The following is a 10,468-nucleotide window of genomic DNA, read 5'->3' on the forward strand; positions in this document are numbered from 1 at the left end:
CTTGTGCAGTTCAGATTTTCTGTTAGCTGATTTTTCTGCCCTTAAAAAGGGCTATGCTTGAAAAACGAGTGGCATAAAACCTTCAAATCCCGCTGCTGCAGGCAGGGCACCAAGTTCCAGCTGTATCCGGAGTTTACAACAAGCAGTTGGCTCCGTTTTCCCCCTTTTGAACAACCAAGCAGCAGAGTCTTGCTGTCCGTATGCTCTTTGGAGCATCCTGGTCTTCAAAGGATAGGATTTTTCTGTTTTTTTTTTTTATTCGTTTGTTTTGTATGTGTGCACAGGCCAAGTAATGCTTTCCTCTTGCAGAGCATCCATAGATGACATTCAGAACGTCAGTGTTTTAGCACCAAGATCCCTTTTCCCAGGAATGAGGCGGCTGCCACCTACACCTGGCAGATGTTGTAGTGAATTCCTGTCTGTTCAGCCAAGGTTTCTTCAATCATCTCAATCACGTTGTCTTTGGGCTGCAGAAGTGAGATCTCCACAGAAGGAAACTTGTCTGCGTTGCTTGCTGGGTCTTGCTATAAAAAGAAAAAAAGCAATTTTAATTTCTTTAGTGAGCCTATGCTTTGCTTCTGTTTATAATCTTAATATCTTCTCTATTGCATTCTCCCAGACAAGCTGCACCTACTTTTGCAGGTTTGGGGGCAAAGTCTTTCTCACAGACGTGTGCTATGATGCCAGCAGCCAGTGCATCACCAAGGACATTGGTCATGGTTCGAAATCGGTCCCTAGAAGAAAGAGCCATGAGATGGAGGCAGCCGGGATCCTTGGGAGCTTTGGAACCTTTGTCCCCAGCGTCCCCGTCACCGTTTTAGCTAACAACAGGCCAAGTACAGCCCTGTGCGAGCGCAGGCAGATGGTTGAGTGTCTGAACCCGGTATTAAGCAATGCACGCTCATCTTTTTAGTGCCTTTTGGGGAAGTCTTGCTCCTTTAAGAAAAGGAACAGGAAATCAAAATCCATAAGCACTAATAGCCGTCACTTAGCGCTTAGCAGTGTGTATGGTAGATACTTACAGAGCCCAGTCTACAGCGACGATGAGCGTGATGTCCTCGGTCGGCAGCCCCACAGACGTGAGCACGATGACCATCGTCACGAGCCCCGACTGGGGGATCCCGGCGGCACCGATGCTGGCTGCGGTCGCTGTGATGCTGCAGGGATAGGAATTATTGTCACCACATTGTCACCGAGTTGTTCGGGGGGTTGTTTGCATGACAAGAGAGAAGCTTGTGAATAAAGTCCATTAGGTTGATCTAATATCCAGTAATTGGGTGACCTGGGGTGTTTTGCTGAGCTGGAAGGGTTTCTCCGCTCGTGCAAGCACTGCTCGGGGGCAGAGCAAAAGCCAGAATTATGGTATAAAAAACCTCCTATTACACTGCTGCTTCCCTATTCTTCAGCTTTCCAGCAAGGATAACTTGGAATATGCTGCCAAAAGATCTCTGCTAACTGGGAAATTTGTGCGATGCCGTAAAAATGTCTATTCACGTGAACAGGGAAAAGCAGTACAGATGCAGAAAAAAATATATAATTACCTTATGGTTATAATTTGTCCCAAATCCAAATCATATTCGTTAACCTGAGCAATAAAAATAGCAGCGACGGCTTCGTAGAGCGCAGTGCCGTCCATGTTGATGGTCGCGCCGACGGGGAGGACGAATCGTGCCACTCGTCTGTCTATGCCGTTGTTTTCCAGAAGACACTTCAGAGTGATGGGCAAGGTTGCTGAGCTGCGGGACAAGACATGGTGAGTCTTTCCCTTGGGTATCTTTTGTGTGGAGCAGCTCTAAGCCGTGTTAGGAGACATCAACCTAACGGTACGGAAATGCGGGTTCCCTTGGGATCGAATGCGGCAGCGATGTTGTGCAAGTTGCTATAGCAAAGGAAGGAAGGAGGTTTCCTCACCTGATGCTACCTGGGAACACATGTAATTATTCAAGCGATGCCTCGTTGGGAGCTCGGTGCAACGAAACTGCTTGTGTCCATCGTATTTATAAGAGAAATGCCCAGGATGCCACGTTGGCATTCAAGGAAATGGCTATATGGAGAAGTTCATGTGCCGGTTACAGCTGCTGGTCGCACATCCCTGTTCCCCAAGGGATGTTCCAATCCAGCAACCTCCTGACCATTGGCACAGGCAGAATTTGCCCGTGTTGGGAATGCTGGTGTTCCAGCCAGACTCCTGCATTTCTGCTTTGTCTCCTGCATGGTACCAGCAGGTCGTAGTAGCTGCCCCAGGTCTGGTTCCCCACTGACCTTCTTCCTTCTTTCTTTCTAGCAAGAAGATACATGGGAGCGAACACAGAATTCAGGAGAAGAAAACAGAAGGGCCAAGACGGAAGGGAAGAAGAGAGCTCAGAAAAGAAGTTGATGGGATTATGAGCACTTGGGCTGTAAACTCTTTGACGGAGGAACCCTCTCCCCGTATTACTGCATGCACTGAGGGAATCAGCAGCTCATGGTCCCTGAGTGGGGCCTGTCCACAGACCCAGGACCACAGCGAGGTGATGGGTTTTCCCACTCGTTTTTTCCCCACGAGCAGCTCTCCAGCTCGCGCAGCCGGCTCCAAGGCCACAGCTGTCCCAGGGACAGCCCGTTGGAGCAGGGAAGCCGCCTGCCACCGCGGTGGTGGCCCTGTGCTGGCCTCTGCGCTTGGCTGGGAGGCCCGGGAGCTCCGTGCTTTGTAGAGCAGCCCTTTGGAAAAGGTGGTTCCTGGGGAAACGGCAGCGAGCTGTTTTTTCAGCAAGCTGTCTTTTCAGTGATGGCCACCAACAGAACTAGAGGTAATGGCCACAAACTGAAGCACCAAAAGTTCCACAGGAACTTAAGGAAGAATTTCTTCCCAGTGAGGGTGCCAGAGCACTGGAACAGGCTGCCCAGAGAGGTTGTGGAGTCTCCTTCTCTGGAGATCTTCAAACCCGCTTGGACGCAGCCCTGTGCCACGTGCTCTAGGTGACCCTGCGTGTGCAGGGGGTTGGACTAGATGATCTCTAGAGGTCCCTTCCAACCTTCAGCATTCTGTGATTCTATGATTCTAAGCTGGGCCTGCTCTTCCATAAGAGCAGAGAAGAACGAGGTCTCCAAGGCTGACAGGGAGCTGATAGGGTTCGATGGCAGAGGAGAAGACGAGTCTGGTTTTGTGAGAGGCAGAGGGAGGGCAGAAGATGAGCCGCGTGGTCCCTCTTTGGGGGCAATCCGAAGAGCAGCGGGCTCGTCGGATAAATCCGACTGGAAAACTGCGAAAGTGCCGGTTTGCCCTGATACTTGGGTGTCTCTGGTGTCTCTGCAAGGCCGAGGATGGAGCCGGAGCCCCAGGTCTGGGACCAGATCGCACGGTGACCCTGACAGGAGGAGACACAGGCTGGGAAAACTGCTTTGCCCGGGGTTGGGTAGAGGGAAAGCGTCGCTTCCCGAGGCCAGGAGTCCTGTTCCCTAAGGAAAACTGTTCTAACTTGTCGCAAAGAGTGATAGTTTCTACAGTAAAGTTTCCTCGTTGTTTAAAGAAATGTCTGTCAGTAAAACTGTATACGGGGGGGGGGAAACACATTATCAAATATTATCAAAATGTTTATGGTTAGAAAAAAAAAAGGTAAAACTGCATTGGGAGAGCTTGGGATGCACTGAGCTAAACCGGATATTCTCAGATGTATCAGTATATTTAATAAATAGAGACCACTTTATATTCTTACCTGGAAGATGTAGCTAAGGCAATCAGCAAGGCTTGCAGTATCCCCCGAATGAAAGCAAAGGGATTTTTCTTGGTGATGAGGGTGAAAAGCAAAGGTAGGAGAATAAGTCCATGGAAGGCCAGGCCGGACACGACGGTAATGGCATACAGGCCCAGCTTCTTTCCTGTGACAGATGGATCTTCCATATCCAAGATCTTCCCAGCTATGAGAAACACGATGCCAAAAGGAAAGTACCTGCAAGAAAAAGTCATTTGTGAGGATGCTAAAATCATTTAATCACTTGATGCAGTGTGATGCAATTACTCTAAAATAAATCCAAAATAGATGCTCTAAAGATGCACGCCTTAAAACTCCCCCCAGTCAAAATACACTCTTTTAAAAGAACACACAAATCGCAAAGTCAAGTCCTCAAAGGTTAGGAATTCTGGCATGAGTTTGAATTTGCCAAGGCTTCTTTTTAATGGCAGTGCTGTTAATTAGCGGGTAGGGTTGCGTTTACCAGACTGCCATGGACACGATCTTCATGACGGCTTCGTTGAGGCACTGGCACACGTTCACCAGCGGAGCTCCCCGCTCGCCCATTTTTCCCAAGAGAAGCCCTGCAAACAAACGCATGGATTCGTGTTAGGAAATAGTAGGAAATTACAGGGCTAAGCCTTGCAAACTCCAGCTTGATACAATTTTTGTAAGGCATTTGTGGAAATACCTTATGAATTACAGCAGTGTGAAGGCAGCAGCCAGCCCAGCTGCTGCAGTGCTCTACAAACACAGAGGGGAAGGACGGGCCCTTGTCTGGGCTCAAGATTTTGGTGCATCAAAGCTGGTGCCAGGACAACATTGCAGGTTTGTGAGTTGTGTTAACCCCAGTGAAGACAACCAGCAAAGAATAAGAACAGAAAGAGGAATCCAGTGAAATCTGGGAGAGCTCCAAATGCTGTGGCCATCTCTGCTCCACATCGGGGTTTTTCTCCCAAACCCTTTGGACGGGTGACCGGTAAAGTGGCTGCTGCTGAATGTGGACACAGTCGCTCGTAGGAGCGGCCAAGGTGTCTTTTTGCTGTGCTTTGTTAATGCCAGACTAACCTGCTCCGCCGCACGTGGATGTTCTCCGAACACTCCTGCTGCTCCGGCGGTCCCACCCGCCCAGAACCTCCCTGATCCCTTTGGAGCAGACGCAGCAGCGAGTTCCCCGGGGTGGCCTGGGCCACCTCGGGGGGTTTCCTGCTAAGTCAGGGAGCCCTGAGCTCCACGGCGGCACCGTCGAGGTGGTGATCGCGGCAGAGCAGAGCAGCTTCCCACGTGTCCTGCACCCGGGAGGCTCCTGCGGTCCCTGCGCGGAGGCAGCGGGCGATGCTCGTCGTGGGGACCCGGACAACCCGTCTGGCTGCTCTGCCCTTGGCTTCGCTTGGTCTCCTCATCACAGCCTCTAAACCCGCCCGCCTCCCCTGTGCCCCATGGCAAGCCCACGTGTCCCATGGGTTTTCTCCCTTGCTCTTCAAACTCCACTACCTGCTGAATCCTCTGATTAGCTTTTTTGGCCTCACACACTAAGTTCAAGATCCTTGCCCTCACCCCCTAATCACATAATCCCAACTCCGCTGTAATCTGATTTCCTCCTACTCTTTTCTCTCCTCTGTTCCCCTCGGACTCACTCAGCTCTGCACTCGCTGTATTTGAAGCATCAAAAGCTCCACAGGAACTTAAGGAAAATTTTTTTAACAGTGAGGGTGCCAGAGCACTGGAACAGGCTGCCCAGAGAGGTTGTGGAGTCTCCTTCTCTGGAGATCTTCAAACCCGCTTGGACGCAGCCCTGTGCCACGTGCTCTAGGTGACCCTGCGTGTGCAGGGGTTGGACTAGATGATCTCTAGAGGTCCCTTCCAACCTTGAGCATTCTGTGATTCTATGATTCTATGATTCTATTTTTACCCTGTGCTCTGGGTCACCTCCAAGTTCTTGCCTGCAGTAATTCTGTCCTTTAGCCTCTTTCAGCCCGGTACCTTTCACTTGATCTCTCCACCCGATCTCTTCTTCCTTCCCTAAATTGCTGCCCAGCACCTTGTCCAAGCTGTCTGGTGCAGGGAGCTTTTCTTCTGCATTAAGAACTGATGCAAATGTCTGAGGATTTATAACATTTTAAACTCTCAGGAAACAGGCCCAGGCTATGAAGGCTCATAGGGAACATCTGGAGAGGAAACCACCTTCTCCGTGCATGAAGATCCACAGCAACCACCATTAAATATCCCTGCAAGTTTGGACATGGAGCAGCATGAAGAGTCTCTACTTAGCAAGTACCTATCGTTGCTGAGAAGATAACGATCCCCAAGACGTTCATTTCGTTGCTGGTCCCGGGCAAGGTTCTGTAGGTCATTTCGGGAGACGGCGTAATCTCCAGGAACACAGGCCGATGGATCTCTGGGTTTGCATCATCGGGTGCAAAGTAAATAAAATTGATGGATTTCCCAGGAATCTTTGGAAGCCCTGGAGCCTTCACCACTGGCACGAGGACCGTTCGGTACTGGAACAAGAAGAAATACGTGAAGTGGATGTCCTGCTGGCAACAGGCTCCGTCAGTGTCAAAGCTCCCACGAGGTATCCGATGGCCGTGGAGGTTCAACACTTGCTTTTCAGGGATAAACCAGCGGCTTTCCCAGATGGAGGCGGACAGGGACCTGTGCCTCGGTGTCCCCCTGTGATGCTACGTGGCCAACAACCCTCCACCTGCCTGTCCTTGGTGTCCGCCAGCCCTGGGAGCAGCCGGACAGCAGGGCTGGAATGGGGACAGAAAGGGGCTCGTGTGTGGGGCACAGCCTGGTCCAGAGCCAAGACCCATCCCAGCATCTCCTGAGCTCATGGAGCCCTGGAGCTCGTGACTCACCTGCTGAAATGAAGCTTCGATGAGGTTAGAAGGAAACATGTTCCTGTAAGAGAGTAATTGTGCAGAGTTAAAGCACCTGGGAAGCTCCTGGGCTGGCTGAGGGGCCAGGAGGACCCTGGCGGTGCCGCTCGATGTCCTCGGTGCAAGGCAGGGCCATGCAAGGCAATGTTATTGTCAATATGTGCATTGAATTCCCCAAAAGGCAGAGGCTGGGAAGGACGTCTGGCATCTCCAGCCAGCTGCAGAGCTAGTGCAGGTTGCTCAAAGCCTTGTCTGGAATCCAAACATGTCCAGAAACGGAGATCCCCCCTACCCCAGGGCTGCCCCACGGTTACCAGTTAACATCAATTCATTTCTAGTGCTTTATTCCAGGCCAACTCCACTCATTTTCACCTCACAAAGCTCAAGGAACCCTCGGGATTCAGGGAAGCTCCTCACTCCATGCAGCCAACATTTCCCACATTTCCCTTGAGATATCAATAGCCCCGGGGAACAGGCTGCCTCGTGAGCAGATCTTGGCTGTGAAACTCAACCAGCCTTTAGCATCCAGGCTCCTCCCTGAGTTCTGCAAGGTACCTGATTAGATCCAGGAGAGCATCGGCAGAGCTCAGCACCACTTTCCCCACGGAATATTCCTCCTTCTGGGCCGCGGCGCCAGGGTGGATGCTGACCACGAGGATGATCCCGACGGTCACAGCCATGAAGGTCGTCCAGAGGTAGTAGGTGATTGTGATCACTCCCATCTTCCCACAAGCCTTGGAGTCCATGGTGGCCAACCCAGACATGAGGCTGGAAAGGAAAACATCGTGGTTGGCATCTGCTCCCGGGATGCACCTGATGGACCAGATCTCCAACGCGCAACCAGTTTCCAAGCTCCTTTTGCTGATGCTCACAGGTGTTCCCAAGCTCTGGAGCGTTTGTGTGCCTGAGTGGCAGCTCCGTGTGGGACCTGCCTGGCTGCCCCTGCACTCCTGGACAGGCAGGGATGCGTGGGGATGTCTGCATGTCCCTTCACACAAGGTCCGGTCATTTTCCTTCTTTTCCGAGGGATAACAAGTAAATACTTTTATCATACTCTGATAGCCAATAACTAATACTCTTCTTGTTCTGGGTGACGTTATCTGTTTAAACCTCTGACGCGCCAAAGCTCCAACCACGCGTCTCTATTGCCCCAACTTCCCCATGGTGAGAGTGAGCCGCTGGTTTGGACTTCGTGTACTTGTAAGCTCCCCTAAGAACCAGCCCGTAAGCTACTTTTAAACAAAACTGGGCTAAAAATAGAGAGGGAATTACAGGCCATGAGCCCGTAGTGACAGCAGGATGGCTGCGTGCTGGCGGGGCCAGCGCTCACAGCAAACGGGAGCTTTGGGTGGCCGCAGTGTGGGGCCATAGAGGTGGTGGGACCACTGTGATGGTGGTGGGACCATGGTGGTGGGACTCCTATGGAGGTGATGGGACTGTGGTGGTGATGGGACCATGGTGGTGATGGGACCGTGGTGGTGATGGGACCATGGTGGTGGGACTCCTATGATGGTGATGGGACCATGGTGGTGATGGGACCGTGGTGGTGATGGGACTGTGGTAGTGGGACTCCTACGGAGGTGATGGGACCGTGGTGGTGATGGGACCGTGGTAGTGGGACTCCTATGGTGGTGATGGGACCATGGTGGTGATGGCACCGTGGTGGTGATGGGTGGGACCACAGTGGTGGGCCCTTGGGAAGCAGAAGAGCACGTCTTACCTTGAGGTGATGAGGGGCAGGATCAGCATCTTCAGCATCCTCATGAGGAGCTCTCCTGGGAAGGAAAAATACTGCCTCTCCTGTGCACAAAACAGCAGTTGCATCAGGCAGCAGCTGCAAATGACCCTGCTCTGGGGCTGAGGGCTCAAAGGTGACAAATCGGCCTTTCTCGGAACACACTCCGGTCCCGACGATGTCAAACCCGAGGCTTGGCCAGGGCCTGGGGAATGTCCCAGCCTGGACTGTCCCATCCCAGTGCAGCCGGAGGAGACGCTGGAAGAGGTGTTTGGACAGGGGTTGGGAAGCAGTTGAGGTCGGGAGCTCGGTGCATGCAAGGAACAGGCTGCAGGGCCTGGTTGGGGACATGGGGCAGGTGACGGCAGGAGCCCCAGGGTGCTCCCAGCTCGGTCGCCTGGTCCAGGAGCAGCGCAGGAGGCTGCCCCAGCTCACGTGGGCACAGGCACCAGCAGCCACGGAGGTCACATCCCGCTTCGCTTAAATAACAGAATCGTCTCTCCTCCGCACACTGATGCCCCAAACTCTTAATTGAAGTGACAAGACCTTGCTAAATCCTCCCGGTTAAACCGGGATGTTCCAGCGCTCGCCAAGCTCGCGATGCAACAGGGAGCGCGGCGAGGAGCATCCTGCCTCCCACGGCCACAGCCAACTGCTTGGGGCCATTAAAGCCATCTGGATTTCGTGCTGTGACATAGAGCAGGGCAACGCTCCCGGGAAGCGTTTTTGGCAGACCATTCCTTTTTCTCCAGTGAATTAGTCTCCAAGGGCCTGGGAGACCTGCAGTCTGTCAAACTCTCAGCCCCATCTGTATTTTCTGCTTCTTTTCTAGGGGTTTTTGTTGTGTGCGTTGCTTTATCCCGTGCCCAGCGCTTGGACAGCTCATGCTGGGGACGCTGCTCAGCCCGGGGGCAGTTTGCTGTGACCCCCCCCTTTCCCATCGCTGTCCCTCCCTAGAGGCTCTTCCAGCCCCCGGGATCCAGCGGGCACCATTCCCTCTTCGCCCACGGGTCGGCAGCAGGACGTGCTCCGGATTTCCCGGGAACACCCGTCCCCTCGCTCCCCACCCGTCCCCAGCCGCGTCCCCCTCACCAGCTCCGTCAGCTCCAGGTTCCGCAGCAGGAATCCCAGGAGGCACCCGGCGAGGACCGAGAGCATCGAGAGGGTCAAGAGGCCATTTTTGCGCCAGAAGGCCCGCGCGCCGGCGCAGGCGGCGAGGAGCCGCGCGGACAGCGAGCTCAGCAGGGCCGTCCTGAGGCGCTCCCACATGGTCCCGCTCAGCCGCGCGCGCCGGGCCCCGCGGTGCCGGTGCCGGTTCCGCCGGGCCGGCTCATCGCTGCGGGCGGCAGCTCCACGGGAGCTGCCCGGTGCGAGGGACCGCGCTGGAGCCCGGCACCTGGCGCCTAATCCCCGCGTTGTTGCTATTTGGGGACCTTTCTCCCTAATGGGCAGTGACGTCCTCGACTGTTTAATCTGGGCTTGGCTCTCTAGTGAGCTCCGTGAAAAGCTCCGGAGCCTTCGGGTTAACCCTCCTGCATCCCCAGCACCGCAGGCAGGAATCGGAGCCCAGAGATCCCGTTTCTTTGGGATTCCTCATCTGAGAGGCTCTGGATCCTGTCTCTGCCACTGGAGAGTTTATGTTCCCAGCAGTTTTAAAGCCCCCCTGTAATCTCCCGGTCAGCATAAGGGCTGAGCTTGGCCCTTCTAAGGAGACTTTGCAAAAGGAAAACTGCCTTTCGAAAGTGTCTTTCCTTCTAACCGCTTTCTTTTATTTATATCTTCTTGGTTATCACATTTCTAGTGCTGGCACTGAAACCCCATTGTGGTGATATCTGCCCTTTTCCAGCACAAGAAGCATTTTGAAACCAGAAAAAAAATAGTTCAAAAAATCCCCAGTTATTCCCGTGAAACCCTCTCACATCACTGCCATGTTTTACACGAAATAAAGCCACAGAGAAGACAGCTGGATTTAAATATCACTTTTAACCCTCTGGCTGCTCCCTGTGTTCGGGGGAGAAGATCCTTGAGGAATGATGAGTATTCGGCGCCTTGGCAAGGACACGGTCACGTTGGGGCTGTTGGAAAGGCAGCAGACGGCACTCAGGGCTTTCCATGTTTAGCCCTCACAGAAGTCTCTTGTG

The 10,468-nt window shown here is 53.2% G+C and overlaps 1 protein-coding gene across 1 annotated transcript; it reads right to left on the reverse strand.

Moving 5' to 3' along the window:
- Positions 1-386: 386 nt before the first annotated feature.
- LOC104567917 (excitatory amino acid transporter 5) lies at positions 387-9,596 on the reverse strand. Its single transcript, XM_088527070.1, has 11 exons — positions 9,420-9,596; positions 8,313-8,392; positions 7,148-7,360; positions 6,572-6,614; positions 5,989-6,211; positions 4,195-4,294; positions 3,696-3,929; positions 1,542-1,736; positions 1,023-1,157; positions 635-734; positions 387-524 (listed from the first exon to the last, which is right to left on the reverse strand). Exons 1-11 carry the CDS (start codon positions 9,594-9,596, stop codon positions 387-389), a joined length of 1,638 nt encoding a protein of 545 aa, XP_088383196.1.
- Between the last annotated feature and the right edge of the window lie 872 nt (positions 9,597-10,468).

This window comes from Tinamus guttatus, unplaced genomic scaffold, assembly GCF_059628265.1.
Source record: "Tinamus guttatus ecotype Peru unplaced genomic scaffold, ASM5962826v1 Tinamus_guttatus_pri_ptg000261l, whole genome shotgun sequence".
Classification (NCBI taxonomy): domain Eukaryota; kingdom Metazoa; phylum Chordata; class Aves; order Tinamiformes; family Tinamidae; genus Tinamus; species Tinamus guttatus.

Bases quoted from the DNA above. Each gene is read 5' to 3' on its own strand.
- LOC104567917 (XM_088527070.1), bottom strand. From the start codon at position 9,596: ATGTGGGAGCGCCTCAGGACGGCCCTGCTGAGCTCGCTGTCCGCGCGG. The intron at 6,615-7,147 runs GTACCTTGCAGA...ACTCTCTTACAG, and splicing joins GCTCTCCTGGATCTAATCAG to GAACATGTTTCCTTCTAACC. The intron at 6,212-6,571 runs GTGAGTCACGAG...TTCTTGTTCCAG, and splicing joins TCGAAGCTTCATTTCAGCAG to TACCGAACGGTCCTCGTGCC.